The following is a 22,697-nucleotide window of genomic DNA, read 5'->3' on the forward strand; positions in this document are numbered from 1 at the left end:
TGTCTTATCCGTGGTTGTCGTCTGATCTTTGTTTAGAGCACGTGTGTTAGAAGAGCATGTAGAATCTTGCAATACACACAGACTTTGAACGGAAGAAGCAAGTTTCATCTAATTATACATATCCTGTAGAAGTTTAGGTTCTATGTATTATGGTTACAGGCTATCAACGGAATAATGTATGATAAATTTAGCGCTTAAATATTGGAAAGGGAAAATAAAAAATAAGTCGAATTTCCCTAATTGAACAATGTTACCATCTCTCAGATTTATTAGAAATTTTAGTGTAAACTAGCGTTCAGCTGTATCTGGAATTACGTTTGTAAATAAATAAATAGAAAATAATAAAACTTTGGGTTTTGACTATCGAATAATTTGTTTACTTTAGTAACGACTAGTCTAGAACATTTCTTGCGTTAAGCACTGATCATTGTAGTAAGTTAAACATTATTTAAGTACAAAAACAGTCCCTAGAAGTTAACTCTGTCCAAATCATTAAGCTGTAACCACAATAGTGAACACTGCAATGTTTGTTGATATTTATTTTGAATTTCTGTTTACTTGTGTACGACTACCAGCGTGTTGTACTATCCCAAACGTAACAAATAAAACAGAAGGTCTTATAAACGGCATATTTCCACATTTTTTCAAGAATAGAAACACACACACACAAGTATGTCATTTTTGATGAGAAAAAGCGGAAAGGCTATTACTCACCGAATATATATATATATATATATATATATATATATATATATATATATGTAGCAGAATATTCTTCCACATGCGGTAGCGGTACACAATGTCAGTGAGTTTCTATTCCCCTGTGTTTTAACGTTTGACAGAAGATTTGTTTTTCACATATCCTAACCTTTTAACCATTTTTTAACCATCCTTCATGTTTTTTATCCTTTTTGAAGTCTACCACAGGCTGATGAAGGAAGTAGCATCTTCCGAAAGCGCTACCTGTTGTATGTAGAATAATATTCTGCTACACATTTTTTGCGGTGAGTAATAGCCTTTCCACTTTTTCTCATTGAATATAATCACCGCTCTCAATATTGTGATATGCTATTTTTATTTATTTATTTATTTACGAACATAACTCCAGATATAGCTGAAAGCTAGTTTACACTGGAATATCTAACAAATTTAAGATGGAAACATAAAATAATAATAATAATAATAATAATAATAATAATAATAATAATAATAATAATAATAATAATAATAATAATAATAATAATAATAATAATGAATAAAATAACATTTACGTAATAACGAGAAAAGTTGACAACAGCTGACTAAAATTTATCCACTAAAATGACGTCGTAGTGCATGTGTTACGTGTTTGAATAGAATTCGGAAATACAATTCTGAAAGTAGCGTTTCGATCGTATGTGAGTTTACACAGCTATTTGAGGTCACTGATTTTATGACAAGTGTCAGGTAGTTGAATATTTAGTGTTTGTAACAGTTCGTGTTTTGTCATCGCACATCGTACGAAATACTCTAAAACTTATTATTGTAAGGAAGAAGTTTAGCAGCTATAGGTTTGTAGAAGCTGCCATTGTCCAGATTGGTAAACATATTCCATTTTAGTAGACATTATTGCCTTGTAGAACGTTGTTAAGGAAGAGAGGTTCCATATTTCTGTTAATCTGTACAGAAGTCTTAGTATGCGCATCGACTGCTTAGTGATAGTGTTTATATGTTCTGTGAAAGTCAGTTCTGTGTCAAAAGTAATTCCTAGATCCTTATGCCTATTGACTCTCGTGATGGACGAACCATTTATGTTGTATGAGGTGTCTATAATGTTTTTCTTTAGGGAAAATGTTATGGATCTACTGTTATCGGGATTCACTTTTATAAGTCATGTGTATCACCACAAAGAAAAAAAATATTTAGGTCGTTTTGAAGTAGCTCTGAATCTTTTATACTGTTCGCTTCCTTGAACATTTTGCAGTCGTCTGCAAATAATAGGATTCTGCTAGAAGTTCAGTTGAAGCGACTAGTCAGGTCATCCATGTATAATATGAAGTAAGAGTGGTCCAAGTACACTTCCCTATGCTATTCCGGATATATATTAGGGTAGTTCATGTAGTTTTTTTTTGAATCTCTTTTTAAAATGGTAACATATCAGACTATATCAGACTCTCCACTCTCGAACAACCTCACTGCTGAATCTTATTCTTCAGTGTTCTGCCCAAAGGTAGTTGATAGGCTTCTTACTTTCCATGGGAATTAAGCCAGTAGAGCAAATATACGGTTGCCACTTGCTTTCACATGTGGTTTTAAGTGCTATATGAAAACTAGAAACTGTGGAGCTAGAGTATTTGAACATTTATTCAAGGTTAGCGTCCCTTTTCAACAACGAGGCTATGAGACGTGGACTTATAATTTAAAGTGGAATCCGAACTACCGTAACGGGTTCAGTGCTCTTCTACCGGAGATCGAATCTAGGACCACGTGTACGAAAGGCTCATGTGCGCTAGCAATTAGGCCAGTGTAAATGGAGTGGAGGATTGATTGGGACTTGGGATTATGAATAGTACAACAGTTGATTAATTATGCCTCCATTTTATGGATATTCATTTGCACCATCCACTTACCGTATTTGAGCGAATATAGGCCGCACCTAAACTTTTGACACGAGATTATAGAAAAAGTAAATCTCGAATATAGGCCGCACTACTAAATTTACGAGAAAGTTGTGTGTTACAGCTTTGGATGTGTGTCTCAGTCATCCACTCAAAGCTAATGTAAGACAATTTTATAGAAATTACATCATGAACAAAGCAACTTCGATGCCAGGAGGCAGTTTGCAACGTGCATCTGTGTCAGAAAGTGTGCCGTTGGATTTTATCTGCTTGGCGATCAATATCGAAAGAACTTGTCACGAGAAGTTTAAAAAAACCTGGATTTTCAATTATCTTGATGGGACTGAAGATGACCTTTGTGATAGTGTCTCTGAGCAGCATTCTGTCTAGCGAGAGTGAAGAATCAGACGCTGGTCACACTAAAATGGTGGGAGGTGATTGTGTTTGATTTGGGTGGGTACAAACAAGCTGATGCAGTTCTGGTGAACAGAGTTGCTTTTCTTTTTTCAAGAATAGCTGCTGTATATAAATATACTGTTTATATTATATATACTATTAACAAAGATACATATTTCTGTTAATGAAAGTATTAAGTGTACAAGTGATTTTTGTGCCAGTGTAAGGTGCTATCCGTACCCAATGAAGCTGGAAATTTTTGCGAACAAGGTACAGTTTTTCTGCTATTTTCTTTTTAAGTATTTGATGGTTTACAAAAGTAACTGCAGTAACTTGTAATGGTATTAATTTCAACCCACAAGATACGTGTACGCGCCATTTTGAAATTGACGATTTATTATCTGAGAGGAAAAATCTCGATTATAGGCCGCACCATGATTTTTCAAGCCAAAATTTACGAAAAAAAAAAGTGCGGCCTATATTCACACAAATATGGTAACATAAATGCGATTCTCGTGAATGTTCGTTTTCTTCTTAAGCGTTAAAAAGTGGGATCTTGAAGAAATCGAACCTAAAAAATGACCTTCGTGTGCTGACAAATCCTGGGTAAACTAACCTCCACTTCACTTTCTCTAAACAAGAATGCGGTTGCTCTTTCCAAACTCATTAATAGTACTGTCTTTCTATTTCCTATAACGCTATTATCTATGTAACTAAATTTGGAACGATTAAAACAATCCGAATATTCATTAATACGTCTTGCGTCATTCGCAAGAAATATTGACAAAGGTCCACAGAGCTGTCACTATATTCAGATCATTTTATTTTATTTTTTAACTTTTGTTATATATATATATATATATATATATATATACACTACATTTCGTGATTTGTTATGATTTAAATGTTAGGTAAGTATTTATGTTTGAAACACACAAAACAAGATCTAGTAATCACTTTAGTAATTAGAAAACATCATATTCAAGTAGCTAAGAATGCATATGTAGGTGTAATTAAGAAGAAACATACGGATTCACAAACAAAATTTTATCTAGTCATTTTTGATGCTCTACTTAAATAAGCATCAATATTACATTAAATTTATAGCAATTCGCTAATATTTTATTTACAGCTGCTCTAAGTGATACGATCCTAAGTTTAGGAAACAGCGTTTTGGGAATTTAGGATTGTTCTACATATTTTTAGCATTTACGCTATAACGTAATGACGAAACACTTATATGTATATATGTTATGTCTATTCGTAACTTGAAGATCCGAGAAGGGTTAAAAATTAGCAAATTTTGGTTTCAAATCACGAAGTCAGAGATCAGACGGGTAGCTTTAGTGGGATTAAAGTTTAGCGTTCCCTTCAGTACCAAGGCTATAGGGGACATGTATTACGACTTAATCAGATTTGAACATGAACTCTAGCCGAGAATCGAATCCACGTCTCCGGAACGCAAAGATCCGTACGCTGGCCATACAGTCATGACAGACGGGTAGCAGGTAAATATTTGTTCACAACGGCGCCCCCTAGGACTGTCTTAATTTTCTAATATTTTGCAATTTTGGATGGATTAGATTTTAGCGTCCCTTTCAGCAGCAAGGCTTTGTAAGACATGAACCTACAGCTTGACGTGGGATCCGAACTACACAAGTTCCCACCGGGAATCGAAGCTGATTTCTCCCACCGAAGACACGTCCGCTAAGCATATAGCCACGAGGGACCTCATAGTTTACATTTAACACTGGGAAAGAAGACAGCTAAAATTCTCACTTCAGAATGAACTAGCCCGTAATCTAAGAGGGAACGCATCTCTAGGACCATATAAATTTTCGAAATGTTATCTTTTAATGAAAGTAACTTTTCAATACCTGAAGAACTGTAAACTATGATTTCAGGAAAAAAAGCATGTAACGTGAAAATAAAGCAGTGGCGCCACCTAGGATTACTTTATGGTGTAAATTCTAATACCGTTGGCACGATTATACCGTTTTCGTCCTTCATTTCCTGAAAAATCAATAGGTCTTCAATGTAAGAGTTCAATCAAATTCATTCGATCTGGATCAAATTTGACATGGTGGTAGACCAGGGTGTCTACTAAAAGTCCAAAATGAAATTTCGTGACTTTTTCGTGACCTTTTCTTTACCAAATCATAAAATTTCCTAACATTTTCAAGAGCGAATTCGCGTGCGAATTAGGCCGAATTTTCATCCATGCGATAGAAACGTACTTTGCTTGCGATTTGGTAGCGTCTAAAGCCAGCCATAGATATTTTTTATGGTGAATTTTGACGTTTCACAGAACAAAATTTTCCAATCTGTACTTACAATTGTACAGGTAAAAAAAAAATCGTGACCCAAAAGCTAAATTTCGTGACTTTCATGACCGTTTTCTGATTTCGTGACTTTTTCGTGACCGATAGACACTCTGTAGACTGATCTGCTTGTGAAATATTAGGTGTGCAGATGTTTGGTTCCTAAGTTACAGTATACGTAAAATAGAAATCAAATAAAGGACGATTTTTTCGACTATGCGTAAGTTTCAACTAGTAAATAATAATCTACGGTGCTGCTGCCTGCAGAGAGGATAGATTTAACCAGATAGCGCATACTTAACTGGATAATCTTAGTCAGTGCATCGTTTCCAAGTAATCTTATCAATAAATGTTTTGATTTCATCTCTGGACTAAAAATAAAGAAAAATCTTGAGTCTCACTAGGAATCCGAACACAAGCGTACTAGCAAGTAGGCCACGCACAAATCTAGATTTTATTTTAGTAATTAAGGAAGCACGGTATTTAACAAAGTTCAGTTTCGCACAGAATTAATTATTAGCATTACTATTTTTTAAAATAAATTTAATTTCATGAAATATTAAGAACCTAAATTTAAATTGATGGAAGGTATTTTAAGCATGATAGTTAGCTATTAGTACAATAAGAATTGCACACAAAAAGTCGTTACATCATTTTTCTCGAGCACATGCGTAGGAGAGCACACACTCAGAGAAATTGTATTCCTTTTTCCCCTTTGTAAAGAGAGACCATGCAGGAAGGAGCAGCATGCTGATTTCACATACATTGTCCGTCTTTCCTACCTCTCTGAAATGAAATGATGGTCTCACTCAGTTCCTCGATCATGTGAACCCTTCTACCTTTGATTCCCATCACTGAAGCACAATATAAATGAAATATTACAACGTATACAATATATCGCGTCATATCACTGCTGACACTCAATGCATAAAATAAAATTAACAATGAAAAATACTACGATGATAAAACTCTAAACAATTTTTAGTAGCAGAAAAAATCCACTATATGCAATATACTTTTCATAATATAACGATTTTTAAATTTTAGTCCTGTTTGGGTATAATATCACGTTATATCGAAAATTAGAAACTCAAAGCACTGTGTTTGAACCTTTCCAAGCACGCACAATCAATCAATCAATCAATCAATCAATCAATCAATCAATCAATCAATCAATCAATCAATCAATCAATCAATCAATCAATCAATCAATCAATCAATCAATCAATCAATCAATCAATCAATCAATCAATCAATCAATCAATCAATCAATCAATCAATCAATCAATCAATCAATCAATCAATCAATCAATCAATCAATCAATCAATCAATCAATCAATCAATCAATCAATCAATCAATCAATCAATCAATCAATCAATCAATCAATCAATCAATCAATCAATCAATCAATCAATCAATCAATCAATCAATCAATCAATCAATCAATCAATCAATCAATCAATCAATCAATCAATCAATCAATCAATCAATCAATCAATCAATAAAAATAAAAAATAAAATAAAAAAATAATAAATAAATCTGGCCCAAGAAATCTCAACGAAAACTTACAGTATTATGTTACATCATAATAACGAATTTCATTATATTAAAACCATAAACAAAATTATAACAAAATGTAAGTTTACAATTTATAGATAACACACTTCGTAACACCGAGACATCTGGACCTACAAATGAAATAATTTCAGGAACATCTATAGGTGCTTAAACTCAATACATTTTCTGGCAACACTGAATGCCAGTGGAAAATTGATAGAAAAAACATATCTCTAATCTACGTTATAGTAATTATGTACTGATTTTAGGAACGCAATTTGTTTCCAAGATTTAATCTACCCCAAGAAGACTAACCGAGTTCCCTCCAAACTTTTTGACTAATTTTCCTTCCTAAAGTACGGTGATTAAAAAACTGACGAGACATACTTTAAAGCATTGAAAAGAAATGCATCCATGGCTGTAACTTTTTAAAATTTATTAACCGATTTTCAAAATCGTCCTTCATTTGTCCTCTGTATAATACACTTATTTCTTTTGTTTCATGCGTCGTTGGTGTGCTGATAACTGAGCAAGATGGCGAACAACATGGAGATAAGGTTGAAGCAGCGGACACTCATTGCGTTCCTGACAACTATGTGTTGCGAGCTTCTCAAATTCGTCGCCGAATAACAGCTGTTTACGACGACGCTGCAATGACGTCAGTATAATGAGACGGTGGGTCAAGCAGTTGAAACAACCAAATCCAGTTACCTCTAGTAGCTTGATCAACCCATAGTTGACCCCTCATCGCATCAGGTAAGTAACATCGAAATACGTGGGAACTGTACAATCAAACAGTAACAGAACTCAACACTTCCCAAAAAAAGAGCGCATTTTATCGTAACCGAGATGCTGGGGTATTAAGGTGTATACTCGTCGGGTCCTGCAAAGGCTGACGAAAGAATACAAAATGCAGGAGGAAGCAAGTTTGCCTAGATCAGTTGGCCCGGTGTAAGAGTGAGGCTCTTCTCCAGTGCTTCACAAGAGATGAATCATGAACACATCATTTTGACCCTAAGAACAAGCGACAATCATTGGGAGTACCGCCATAGCACAGCTCCACGTCCCAAGAAGTTCAAGGTGGTTCAATCTGCAAGGAAAGTCATGGTGACCATTTTTGGGAACTTCAAGACTGTCGTTGTTCACTGACGTGTTGGAAGAGGGAACTATGACACTCTCTAAATGCTATGCGGAAACACTAGAGAAACTCCACGCATGGTTGCGCCGCGTCCAGAAGGGATTGGACCCTGTTCTTCAGCACAACAACGTCCGCCCGCTAACAAATCATAAATACAAGAGAGACTGCAACGTCTGCAGTTCAAGGAGGTTCTACTGCACCTATCCTACAGTGCCTTGCACCCTGCAATTTTCACCACTTCCCAAAGATGAAAGACCACCTTAAAGCAGGAACGTAGCCAGGATTTCATAATAGGGGAGGGGGTCCAAGACGAAATACTGTGCTTATCATACAGGGGCTCGATCAATCTAAATTATTTTACTGGCGATATATCCCTATTAATTTGATGTGATGTGATTTTAGTTTAGCGTCCCGTTCAGCAGCGAGGCTATATGAGACGTGGACCTACTGATTAACGTGGAATCCGAACCACATGAGCTCCCGCCGGGAATCGAACCCGGGTCTCCCACGCCAAAGGCGCGCACGCTAACCGTTTAGCTACGAAGGAGCTCCCCTATTAATTTGTTCGGACAATAAAATGAGAATATGTTAGTAAGTATTTTAATAACAATCTATGAAGAAATCTCGAGTAAAATAAAAAAAAAGTACTGAAAAAGATATAGTCTTCCGAGGTCATTCCAACTCTGTTCTTCTTGTCTTCTTTCTTCTTCCTTTTCTTATTTTCGTTTAATGCTGTCAAGGATAGCACCAAGATCGTTTTCAGCAGTAAAGACATTCTATAAAATTGATTAGTGTTGCCGCGAAATTGAAAATTTCTTTAACAAGTGTAACTGGAATCTATAGTATGTAATCAGGATCATATTATTGGTGATTGTGGGCATTTCTTAAGTTCTACCTGAGAGTCTATCTGATAGAACTGGTTTATGGATCGTCATTTGTAGTCCATAGGATCAGCATGGAGCTAGATGGAATTCGGAATGCTCCGTTCCAATAATATCCATTTTTAACTTAATCCCCCCTCCCCCCATCTCCGTTTCCTCTACATAAAGCTTCTCATAAGAAAGAGTAACCAAACGCTTTTCATTTTTAACAATGATTTTTCTCTTTCTCGTTTCTTTTTGTTTCATCCTACCTTAATATTTTTTAATTTCTGGTTTCGAAGGGGGAGGGGTCCGTACCCCGGACCCATCCCTTGGCTACGTGCCTGCCTTAAAGGCCATCACTTTCGTTCTGACGACGAGGTGGAATCTGCCAGCCATTCAATCCTGGTGTCAACAACGATCACCAAATTCCTCTCCGAAGCCAACTAGCCACGCGTTGGTTCAAGTGCGTGGAAAGGGATACATTATGTCGAAAAGTAAACAGCGTATTACATAGAGTTGATATAATTTAACAAATGTACTATCGGGTTCAAAAAGAAGTTTGAAAATCGATTAACAAATAAAGAAGTTACAGCCATGAAGACATTACTTTTCAATCAATTCTCGAAGTTTATGAATGTTATTTAACACAAATAAAAGTTACGTATGTTACAATAATGTCAAGAAATTTCTCCAGAAAATTAAAATGCGTGTTTCGAAGCGTCCATTAGTACCACGTGGACTACTCGTCTCATAGCCTCGGTGTACCAGGGAGAATTCCTTAGAGAAATATTTGTTAAATATTTAATGTATTTTTCTACAACTGCAGGTAAGCTTAAAACTTCCATAATGCCGTTCACATACATCCACATCCCTATATACCGGACATATAGAGCTGACACGATTTTTATTTGCTGTTTCACCTGGTTTTCTACTATACCGGAGCTGAGTAAGTTTTACTTGTAACTCCTCATATTACATTGTCTTCCTCACTTATATTAACGTGCAACAATATCGTAAATAGCTTCAAATCAATATTATATATATATATATATATATATATATATATATTATATACAGACGTGCAAATTATTAGACTAAATGTCAATTTTTCAGCATTTTCGATGAATTTTTTTCCACCCCACTTGTAGTGTGTACAGTTGATATTTTTTTAAAGCAAGAAAAAGAAAAAAAAACTGAAGGTCTGTGCAAAAAAAAAAAAAAAAAAAAAAAAGTATTAAAATTTCTTTTGTTCTGTATTCGGAAGTTTAGTGAAAATGACAATTATGGACAAAACCAAAGACTTATCACCACGTAAAATTGCATTAGCTGAGTGTCTTCTGAAAGGAAAACGTTACACACAGCAAGAAATAGTCAGAAAACTATTTCTTAAAAAAACAGTCGAATAAGTCGGGATTTGAAAGTGAGTCATAACCGCAAAGCCGCTCAGGTAAATATGGGCATAAACTGAAAATCAGACCTTGTGTTCGAAGGGAACTACTACAGATGACCAAATCCAATAGAAGAGCTACTAGCAAGGATTTGTCAAATCAGTTAAAGGCGTACGGAAGTGACATATTTCCGTCTACAGTGAGAAGACGATTATGTGCAGCGGACTTACCAGCGCGAAAGCCCCGCAGAAAGGTGGTTACACAGCAATGGCAAAGAAGAGGTTGGAATGGGCAAAGGTAATGAAAAATAGATTCGAGGATGACTGCAACAAGGTAAGGTACCAAGTATTACACATTTATCCTGTATATTTTGTTAATTTAGGCTTCATTGAGGTGTTGTGGTACACTTGAATATATTTTTAACTTTATTGTACAAGGGACGTTCGAGGTTAACCGGGACTTTTATTTTTTCACAGGAAACAGATAGCACAAGAAGCACCAAACTATGTCAGCTTTTCAAAGTATTTTCCGTGAGCATCGAGGCACTGCTGCCATCATTGTTTCAGCTCCCTAATTTCTTTGGCATAGAAAGAACTTGGTTGTTGTTGTAGCCACTGGAGGACATAGTTCCGCAATGCTTTATCTGTCGTGAATTTTTTTCCTCCCAGATGGTCTTTAAGGGGTGCAAACAAATGATATTCACTGGGGGCTAAATCTGGACTGTAGGGGGGATGAGGCAGAACTTCCCAGCGCAATTCGCCCAGAGTTCTTGTTTTCACATTGGCCGTGTGAGGACGGGCATTGTCACGGATAATGACATTTCCAAACAACATCCCAGGTCTCTTCTTGCGAATAGACTTTCGTACAGCACCAATCAACAATGTGAAGTAATACTGGGCATAATACTGCAGTAACAATGTGGAGTAATACTCGAGTAATAATTGTGCTTCCTTTGTCCAGAAAATCCACATGGATAACACCCTTCATGTCCCAGAAGACACTTGCCATGGTCTTTCCAGCGGACGGCAGCTCCCGTCCTTCGCGAAACGGTTCACACCATTCGTACACTCTTGTTCGTGACATCATTTGTTCACCACACTGTGCTTGCAATCTTCTGAAAATCTCAGCTGGTTTAACTTTCTCCTTCACAAGAAATATGATTATACACCGTTGTTCCACAGCCCACAGATACACTGCTTGCCGCCATGTTCGGTGCAACCGCTGCGCATGCGTCAAATACGTCATGCTGGGCGCTAGTTACTCGAGAATGAATACATTACATCCCCCGCAAGTTTCATTACGATCCGGCTATTCATCGATTATTTATGTACGAAAATCCCGGTCAATCTTGAATGACCCTTGTACAGTCCGCCACAAAAACCCTGCAACATGAGCATGTAAGTTTATTGTGAAACTACGCCTAACAGCGCAGAGAATCAACATCGCGATTGGAACGAATCACGCCAGGAGAAACCTCGGCGTCCTCTCCTGCACATTTATTTTGGAACAAAAGACTTCTTATTTTCACAATAAAATTACATGCTTATGTTGCAGGTTTTTCGCTGCGAACTTTACAAGGATTTACGGGAGCAGTTGCTCCTCTGAATATGATGTTTGGTATTTGATATTCTGATACAATTTTTAATAAATACACTCAGATACATTATAATATTCCATGCCATAAAGCAAGGACTGTAACTAATTTTCTGAGGAAAAATGGTATTCATGTTCTGCCATGACCAGGCAATAGTCCCGACTTAAACCCTACCGAAAACTTGTGGGCTATTATAATGAAGAAAGTGAAAAGAAAAAGAATAACCATAGCAGCACTTACCAGAATATGGCATAGCGATGAGGAAGTGAAAAAGAATTGCATAAAGTTAATGAAAAGTATACCAAAGCGTAAAGAAATGGAAATAAAATCGAAAGGAATGCACACAAAATACTAACAGGTTATATCATGGTGAAAGAACGCAGGAATACAGGATTTATTTAAAATTGTATTTAAGGTTCTTCATTTTTCAAACTTTAGTCTAATAATTTGCACACGTTTGTATATTACGAGGGTAAGTCAACTGAAAACCATAAAAGTAGAAATAAAAATCCGCATATGGCGCCAGTGAGCTGTAAGTTGGCATGCCTGTTTACGATAGTATGCCGGATGTCTCCTAGGTGGCAGCAGCCGGCAGATGCACAAATACCGGCGCAACAACAGTTCCAAAATGGCAGCCCCACTAGCCACATGCACCAGCGAGGAGCAGCGTTCTGTGATTCGGTTTTTGCGAAGTGAAGGTGTGAAACAGATTGACATTTTTAGGCGAATGAAGGTTCAGTATGGAGATGCGTGTTTGTCACAGCCACAAACCTATGAATGGTGCCGGAAATTTGCAAATGGTGTTACGTCTGTGGCCGATGCTCCATGCCCCGGCCAGGCTCGGCGCGTAGTGACTCCAGAGACCATTGCAGCCGTTGAAGCCATCGTTTTGGAAAACCGCCGTGTGACAATAGACGAAATTGCAGCATGTGTACACATGAGTCATGGATCGGCACATCATATTGTGAATGATGTTCTCCAGTTTCATAAGGTGTCTGCAAGATGGGTGCCCCGACAACTGACTCCTGAACTGAAACAGCGACGCGTTGATGCTTGCGAAGACCTTTTGTGGCGTGCTGAACGTGACGGTAATGTCTTCCTGTCACGAATCGTCACTGGTGACGAAACATGGGTGCATTACCATCAGCCTGAAACAAAGCGAGCGAGCAAGGAGTGGTCCGCTGTTTGGTCCGCTCAAAGAAGCAATGGGCGGCAGGAAGTTCCACTCCGATGAAGAGGTACGCAACGCGGTGCAAGAGTGGTTGCGCCGTCGCCCAAAAGACTTTTTTTCTGCAGGTATTCAGGCTCTTCCGAAGCGCTGGCGGACTTGCATTGAACGAGGAGGGGTCTATGTTGAAAAGTGATTTACTTCTGTACCATGTGTGACCAATAAATAATATTTAAAAAAATAATTATGGTTTTCATTTGACTCCCCCTCGTATATATATATATATATATGCATACCGGTAAAATAAATCTTTAACTTTCTCAATCGTGACCTTGAGGCTCAAGAGAACACCAATGCATATGAACTACGAATTACAAGGAAGTGGGAACATCTGGGAAAATTATGAATATAACAATAACTATGTCAAATATGAAGCTTTCATGGTGTGTAAAGAGTTTAAGCATGTAAATTTACGCTCCGAAGTGAATCCTATCCCACATCGTATTCTGCTCAATGATGCAAGTACTTTTTAAATTTTCAAAAGTAATTATCATAAATGACTTGGTAAACGATTTCTGAAACAAAATCTTTCGCTGTACCGCTACATGTAACGATTACCACTGCAGAGTACGAAAGACCCTGAAATTACAATGATATTTTGGCGAATACCTACATCCCCATTTCAAAATCTACTGCCTACAGCTGTTTCCACTGTACCAGTGAGTTACCAAGATTCCCCCCCGCCCAACGAAACTGATTTCCACTCTTGAGCACAGCATATGGTAAATATTTTTTTAAAAAAAAGAATCGTTTCACAGTGAATACTTAATACATGCGGTATTGAGAGATAGAGAGGGAAAATAATATATTTGTATTCACTTAAAATACTAGTTTATTGCACGCAGCTGCCAAATTGAGGTTTGACCTTGAACGCTGTTATGCCAACCAATCCGCTTAAAGCGATGTCGCGGTATATAGGAGTCAGATTCAACTAACATGCTGTATATTCTTAGTGAGACAAGAACCTTAGTAACACATCGTAATATTAGTCCACTGAACGCGACTCTCTCAGAATGACTGGCAATAACGCATTGCGAGCTCATTGGTTCACACCAAACATCAATTCGACTTCCGTCGTATGGCAACACCATAATTCGAATTAAGCTGAAGCACCTACTAGTAAGATTACTATATATATGAAGTCACATACAAATAACAAATAGTAAATTAATCTAAAAGTATAAATTAGTAAATGATCTAAATTAGCAAATAATGAGAACTTACTAAAGTACTAAATTATTTCACACATCAAACTATAACATAAGTACTACTCACCCTTTCCTGAATCCGAGTTACGAATGACTACTTCATCTTTATAATAATTTTTTCCTGGGATTTTTGTAGGCTTTGCATACTTCCCTGAGGATTTAATAACTTCACCTGGTGACAAGAGATTTGGTTGTACAGGTGTTGCAGGTGGAGTAGTTGTGCCAAAACTAAAACCGGTTCCAGTGCTTGGAGTCGTCAATCCACTTACAACTTGTGGAGTCTCCGGAGCTGATGAGAATTCAATTTGCTAGAAAAAATAACACAAATTATTAATTTACCTATTACTTTGCACGATATTACTTGTGACAAAGGCAGATAGCCCAATTAATCTAGTTTGAAAGCGAATCTTACGCAGTGTCAATCTGTCTATTACACAGAGCATTACCTGAAATACGTACGTACTTATAAAAGAATAATAATACAAGCACGTTGACGCTTATAATATTAAAGAATTCTTGATGATCAAATGAGGCATGTTCATCTGAATGAATTGCACTCAGCGTATTAATTGTCAACTTGATTATTCCTGGCTTACTTGAGTCTTAATTCGCTAGCTTTGGATTCAATAGATCCCAAGATTGGTCATTATGCTGCGTAAAACCACACTTCCCTTTCCAAATTGAAACTAGGATCATGCACACCTAAAACAGGGGCTAAAAGGAAGAAATATATACGCATGCAATAAATAAGACATTTACTGAAAGCATGTACCTTATCTTTTTCTCTCACTATCAATTGTTTTCTGATTTATGTAAGGACAATGTCCAAAACTTCCATGTCCGAATTCACTCCCAGTTATCCTCATTTCAAAACAACTATACATTTATTTTAATGTTTTAAAAGTACCGTGTCCAGAAGACAGCCTTTCTTTTTTCTCCTCCTCCCCCACAGAGCTGCCTTTGTAAGGAAGTTGACAACACGCACCAAAATGGAGAGAAGTGAACTACGAGTACTAATAAAACACATCCAATTATAAGATTTACAGCATAGTTGTTTCCATAATGATACGGTACAATTAGATGATAATACTCATACATATTCCGCCATTTAAAAATCGTGAATTTTCCTGTGGAAGAACGTGTGTAATTATGGAAAGAACCCTGGACTCTAACTCGAAATATCCAGCATACGAAAGATTGCTTCAAAATGATCGACGGTATACCACTGCATATCTAGTAGATATCGTGAGCCTATCATTTGGCAGCATTGATTAATTCCATTTAAACTGAACATTGAGTATCAGAAACGTTCGCTATCGTTCTGTCGCGCAAGTTGTCAAAAGTACCGTACGAAGATTGCAACTGCCAAGCTGCTATTCGGTAACCAGGGTTTCAAATACTGATGCATCCATTGTATTTACTTGACTTGGCCTCAAGTGATTTACAATTTGTTTCCATAGCTCAAGGAACACCTTCTCTGTCGTCACTAACGCAACTGAACGCAGCATTGCGCCGTAAATTTCACATGCGAGATATTTTCGTGCTAGAAGTCTACAGTTCTTTGCATAATCACACACATTCCTCCGCAGGAAAATTCACGATTTTTAAATGGTGGAGTATGTTGAAGTAGTCACCACTAGGTGTAAAACTTGTATTAAAAAACTTGTGGAAGAAAAAAAAAGAGAGGATGCGCTCTGTACAGAATACTTTTAAAACATATTCTCAAATATATAGTTCTTGTAAAGTCTGGGATTAAATGAGAGTGGTTCAGACATGAAAGTTTTGGACATCGTTCGTAATGTAAATTAGAAGAGTCGCGAATAGTCCAATGCTCCTCTGGCAAGTATTCATGAGTTATATGCTTCAGTTCCACCATGAATACAAGCAGTACTATCTACAGGCAAAAAGTGCTTGAACACTGCATTAATCAAGTTAAGTTGCATTTCGTTAAGATGCTTCCATTGTTTTGAAATATGGATGAAAAACTCGAATAGCCAATATTATAAACATACTATACAAATTAAAAAAATGATAAGCGTAATTACAATAATGTAAGTATAAACGGAGAAACACAATATTTTATTGTGTAAGTACAAGGCTGATATAATGATTTATTTGTTTTCAAAAGGCTATATTTTCAAAAGTATTACCTGTACAGTCAGCAGAAAAAAAAACAAAAAAAAAAAAAAAAACGCAACATGAGCGTGTAAGTTTATTGTGAAACTACGCCTAACAGCCAAGGGAATCAACATAACGTCTAAGTGGCACAATCACGCCAGGAGAAACATCAGCGTCCCCCCTTCACACTTACTTTGTAGCAAAAGACTTCATCGTTTCACAATAAACTTACATGTTCATGTTGCAGGTTTTTTGCTGCAGACTGTACAAACATGAGAGATATATGAAAATCTCACAAAGTTTGTATTGCGTATTCTACGTGGCCCCAGGTAACAGCACGAGTTTAGTCCCTGATCAAAACTGAAGTAAAGCAACAAAAGAGTTTGTTACTCGAAATCTTCGTCTGTTATAGTACTGCACCGTGCTTTCAGAAGAGAGTACGGAAAACACATTTCTACAGAATCTCAGAAAACCTGGCGAGTTTGCGGTTATTTTCATATATGATTTTATGTTTGTACGTGTAATACCTTTGAAAATATAGCCTTCTGAAAACGAATGAATCATTTATAGTATAGATGATGGGAAATGTCCTATAGTTAAGCTAACTATTGTTTTGTGGGAAATAATTAACGTAAAGTATCAACTCCACTTACCTCTGTTTGATTAAGTTTTTGCTTGTAGTACGAAGTGACATTTTCATTGTTTTGCCACTGCATCGCTCGAAGTTCTATGAGCTCTAGAAGCTGCATTCGAGATAAGAGATCGAGTCGTTCATCTCGGCACCCATTGCGGTAACTAACAAATGCTCTGTCAAGTTGATCTGAAAAATAAATAAAAATTAATAGTCTTTTAACTCACTCATCCTATGGCGAAAAAGAGAGAATCGGCACAATTAATTTCGCTATTGGATTCCATTCTGTGCTACGGCAATTCTTATCAAGATTAATGCTATTACCTAGCTTCAGGGTTGGCAGGTTTAAACCATGGTTTAAACCAGCTGTTAAAAAAAAAATGGTTTAAACAAAAAAAAAAAAAAAAAAAAAGAAGAAGAAGAAGAAAAGAAAAGAAAAATGCTTTAAATCGTGTGAATTTCATGGTGACGTTTCCACATATCAAACCATCCGTATTACGTTTATCTGCTTTTCATCTTTTAATCAAGGGATCCCGTGTTCAATTCTCGGTAGAACCACAACCCATCTTTTAAGTGTAAACCAAGTAGCGATTCGAGGTGTCCCTTTAAGCGAAAGTCTTCTCCGTGATAGCCTCGATGGCAGAGCTTCCTTTGTCTTTCTGCGATGAGCTTTTGTAGGTCAAAATTTTTCTGCAGGAATTCCAAAATAAAAAAATCGAGATGATACTATCATGTTTTTATTACAGCGTTACATGAAGGATGGTAAACAATTTTCAGTGGTATCCGTAGTTCGAGTTACAACCTGTTAAGTCACATATTGTAAAAGAGTTTTGCTAAAAGAAGCAGATTTAAAATATTTATGATACGATACACCGTATTTTGTAATGAGATCACTAAGGAATTTTCTTGTTTATATATATATATCTCCTGATGGGGGTCCATTTAGAATAATGAATGTAAGCTGGTCTGTTGTTCCAATATCATCACTAAGTCCATTCTTTTCTGCTGGCCTTTTCTCTATCACATTAGTAACCACAGAACCCCAGCTTTCACATATGGCCTCCGACAGTGGTATACTCGAACAAAACATCATTAGCTTTACTGCAACAGTATTTGTCTTCGAAATATGTTACTTGAACTTTAAAGAGAGTTTTCAATTCAAAAAACTTACCTTCATTTCTTGATCTGGTTACTAAGTCCTGATTATATTTAATGACAAGCTTGTATTCAAATAATAATCTATCGTGGTCTATATCTATCAAGAACTGAAATGGGAATATACTCACAAATGCAAAGAATATTGAAGAAGACAGAAAGCCTTCTCTGCTTAGTCAACAGAAACATTACTTGTTGGAAAAGTTAAAATATCCAAATTAAACAAGAATTCTGACCTAGATCTATGTTTCAAAAAGCTTGCGTCAGTATTAGACTCATGTGTATAAACTTCAAAAGAATTTTAAAACTTTGGGTATTCTTCGAAACCATGTGTTATTAAAGCAATAGCAGCCTCTTCTTTCTCTGATTTACCATTTTTTTTTTTTTAACCAGACCTCAAAATTTTTGAACTAATGAGTTGGTCCACTAGTAAACTTTTCTGTTGGCTATTTTTTTCCCCTCTGGCAATTTTTCTGCATAGGCGCGGCAAATTTTCTGCTATCACATCGCAGATCGCGGCATGTTCTGCTATGGGGGTGATAACCTTGGTATTTCATAAGGATGTGAAGCCTAAACATACGAAATGAAACCAAATTACATATTTCTGCTTGAATGAATGCCTGTTGTTTTATAAAGAAGCCAAGGTTGCTTAAATATTTTGATAGAAATTGGCAAAATTTATCAATTGCCTACGTAGCTTCCAATATCAACTTGGATTTGACTTTAATTTTATTGAATGATATCTACATACCAAATTTGTAATTTAATACCTCAGTTTTAGCGTAGTGATTATGATACATTGACCTTAAAATTTTACATACAAATACATTTAAAGTAATAACAGGATTTTCCCAATGGCTAAGGCGGGAGTTTCCCGATTTATATATAATTCTGGTATAATGTTTTTATTTGTGTAACTGTTTTTATCTTTTTGTCCTTCTGAAATGACTCTTGACAATTACATTAACAAGTAGGCATATGCAAAGATCAGTACAACGTATTTTTATCAGGAGTCCTTCGTGAGAGAGTCGGCAATCGCATTTGTGACCAATTAATCCCGGTTTCGTGTCCAAATGGACAATTTCTCTTGGATGTAAGTCGAGAAGCGGTTTGGATTCCGCCTTAAGCTTATGTGACCCCTTCTAACATAACTTTGTTGTTGCATAATAACACCAAGGCGAAACAAACTAATTTCTGCTCATATCTAATATAAATACATAGAGTAAATTATTTAAACCAAAAAACCCTGGTTTCTTGTTGTTTTTTTCAATAAAAACCATGGTTTTGCCAACCCTGCCTAGCTTCCTAAACTGTATGTTACTTGGAGAAAAACAACCAAAATGTTCTCAGCAACATCTAGTTTGTAACTTCCTGTTCAACTTTCAAATTGACGATCTATGTTAAAGTTTTAATTTTCTCCAAGCGAGTGTCCTCTCACACGAAAGCGATATTGATCTTTTCTTTAACAGCGGGAATTAAATATATATATACCCCTGTAAGGCTACCTTTACATTAAGAGCGGGCATTTTAAGAATATCTAATCTATCCCCTATAAATCTCCTAACTATAGTAACGTAATGAATTAATATCCTTGTAATAACATCATATCAAAGAAGTATAATTGGTTAAAACTTTATCACTTTTATCTCTTGCACAATTCATTTCCTCATAAAATGCATTACATTCATTTACATTTTCCTTAAGTAATTTTTCCCTTTCAAAGGATAGTCGCTGAAATTTGAGGTGTAAACTTCTTGCATTTCACATTTTTTATAAAGTCTACCACCACATAATTCTTGTTCAAAAGAAAATATCTATTGATCAAGTTTAAAATAATTTCATACTTTCACAGAACGGTTTGATTTCCGAATAGTCTTCCTCTCAGTAACTTTTAAAAACCTAAATCTACTGCTACTAGCGTACACTATATAGAACTTTAGAATACCTGGATTAAAAAAAAAAAAAAAAAAAAAATCAAGACATTACCTTTGTATATAGTTTCCAACTGGTGTCCGTAAATCTTCATGTTAGCGCATAGAGTAAAAATAGTCATTTGCAGAGTTTTGTCGTAATTTACATTTATAATGTGCGTCGCCACATCATCCACCAAAGCCATAAGCTCGTGTAAGCTTACTGTAAGAGAGAGGAAAAAAAATCAATATTGGCACAAATTTTGAACTTATTATCAAACTCAGACTACTTTTTGACAGAATAGCTGAGTTGACTACATTGATACAGTTTAATTAAAATCTCTATTTCTTTGCCACTGTACCTTCTAATACGTACCTCAAGAGTACAATTTGAATTGACAGCACATAAAAAGAAACTTCATACATTAAACAAACAAAAAGATCTGTACACGGTTTCAAGACACACTTACAGCTTTTTCAGTGTATTTAAGAAGAAAAATAAATACTTGTTACTACCAATACATTCGCATCCCATCATATTAATTACTAATCATTGAATTTATTTATTTATTTCAGTTGAACATTTTTCAGTTATTCCGTGCAGGCTAAAGAAACAGGGTTGTACTCCAAGTGAATGATGAGAAAATTGGTGGAGCTGAAAAATGGAGGAAGTGGGAGACCCATAAAAACCCAAGGGCAAAATGTCGTCCACCACAAGTTACATCGCCTGGAATATTAACTGGAATCTCTCAAACCGAAATGAGCTACCATTGCACACCTGAATTAAGTTTATTCTTACACTGTCCTAAACAATTTCTTTATTTTTTTTTTCTTAATTGAAAAGTTCAAAGATAAAAGAGAAGTGGCATGCTTTGTAAATCCACAATAACTAAAGCAGCACTGCATTGCAGAAAAAAAAATTTAAAACATTCTGGATAGCATTCCCGATCTATGCTTCTAAAATACTTAATATAAATGTGAATTACATTTCCTATAAATCTGTGTTAGAAATTTAATGCCACTTCGTACCAGATACTTTGGATTACGACAAGAAGAGGAGAAATTTATTACGATTTACATATAAGTACGTAACTTGGCTATTTTTCGACGTAGTGACCATGAACCTTCAGACATTTCTGATAGTGTGGTACAGTCAGAAACAATATTAAATATAGGTTGGAGGTATAAGAAATGATAGCTCCAACCTATACTTAATATTTTTTTCTGATTGTACAAGTTTCCGTATATCCTTTGTGTACGTCTTGAGCACTTTACTGTAGTTGAAACGCTGCGATGTAAACCTCTTTTTCAGGTGGGGGAAAAAAATCACTGGAGGGGGGGGGGGAGATCGGGACTATAAGGAGAATGACTGAAGAGTTCCCACAATAATCTTTGAATTGTTCCAACAGAACAAGCTGTTGCGTGTGGGCGGCCGTTGTCATGGATTAGAAGAATTCCAGAACGTAGCATTCCTCTCGACCGATTTTGGAAGGCGCGTCAAAGATTAATCAGTGTTTGACAAACAATTACAGCAGACGTGTATTGTCCTAGTTCCAATAATTCCACAATCACACCCTTTTTGTCCTAAAACACGGTTGTTATGATTTTGTGAACTGATAGTGTTTGAATTTCTTCGCTTTGGGAGAACCAGAATGCCGCCATTTCAATGACTGCTGCTTCGACTTCCCAGTGGCGTACGATGTCCAAGTTTCATCCCTTGTCACTATGTGAGAAAAGAAGCCTTCTCCATCCTCTCCAATGGGCAAAAAAATCACGTGTATCTGTCATTATTTACTCTTTATGAGCGTCTGCTGAGCATTTTTGGAGCCCATCTCGCACACAGTTTGTGGTAACCCAGTTTATCAGTCACAATTCGTCACACTGTTTTCGCAGACACTTCTGGAAACTCTTTAGCGAGTTCAGTTATTGTGAACCGGCGACTGAATCGCACTTTCTCGTTAACGCGTTCCACTAGATCGTCCGTCTGGATAGAAGACCTCCCGCTACGCTCATTGTAATGAATATTTGAACGCCTTTCCCAAACTCTATGCACCATTGCTTGACCTTCCCTTCACTCACTATTGTCGGTCCGTAAATGGCATACAATTCTCGATAGATGTTAGCTGCATTCTGTCCGTTGGCGTTCAGAAATCGTATCACAGATCTCACTTCAGATCTGGCGGGATTTTGTGTTACGGCAGCCATTTCATCTTACTATTACCCGCGCGTACGCAACTCTACTCGGACAATTCTATCTCCGTTGCAAGCACAGAATACTAGGGTATCCTCCTGCCATGCTCAACTTCATTGTTGCCAACCCTACGTAAGAAAAATATTGTCCCCTTTTTTAAATATGCGCCTTGTAAAATAGTTGTGTTCCAGCGTTTTCGAAAATTTCGATTGTAAAGGAGGAAAATTGTGAATTTCAATTTTTAATTTTCCATTTTGTATTTATAAAATGACCAGGGTAAAGCAACAGTTGAACCGTTTCAGATGAGGGTGTTTGAACATAGTAATTGACTCAACCGAGTTTTTGTCATTTCACTTTGATTCAATTATCGTAGAGGGGAAGAGGGATTCAAATTTATCT

At 36.4% G+C, this 22,697-nt stretch overlaps 1 protein-coding gene across 6 annotated transcripts in view; it reads right to left on the bottom strand.

The window, feature by feature from the left end:
- Nucleotides 1–22,697, bottom strand: part of mxt (Eukaryotic translation initiation factor mextil) — a 146,473-nt gene that overhangs the window by 102,932 nt on the left and 20,844 nt on the right. For 5 of the 6 annotated variants that reach the window (XM_081740647.1, XM_081740656.1, XM_081740637.1 and 2 more), the window contains exons 3-6: nucleotides 20,184–20,330; nucleotides 17,065–17,231; nucleotides 14,361–14,601; nucleotides 6,097–6,168 (exon numbers count right to left, since the gene is read on the bottom strand). In XM_081740647.1, coding sequence (XP_081596773.1) covers nucleotides 6,097–6,168; nucleotides 14,361–14,601; nucleotides 17,065–17,231; nucleotides 20,184–20,330 — 627 coding nt within the window. The remainder of the gene's footprint in view (nucleotides 1–6,096; nucleotides 6,169–14,360; nucleotides 14,602–17,064; nucleotides 17,232–20,183; nucleotides 20,331–22,697) is intronic. The other variant, XM_081740652.1, reaches the window with a different exon arrangement.

This window comes from Thermobia domestica, chromosome 2 (assembly GCF_964235325.1).
Source record: "Thermobia domestica chromosome 2, izTheDome1.hap1.1, whole genome shotgun sequence".
Taxonomy (NCBI): Eukaryota; Metazoa; Arthropoda; class Insecta; order Zygentoma; family Lepismatidae; genus Thermobia; species Thermobia domestica.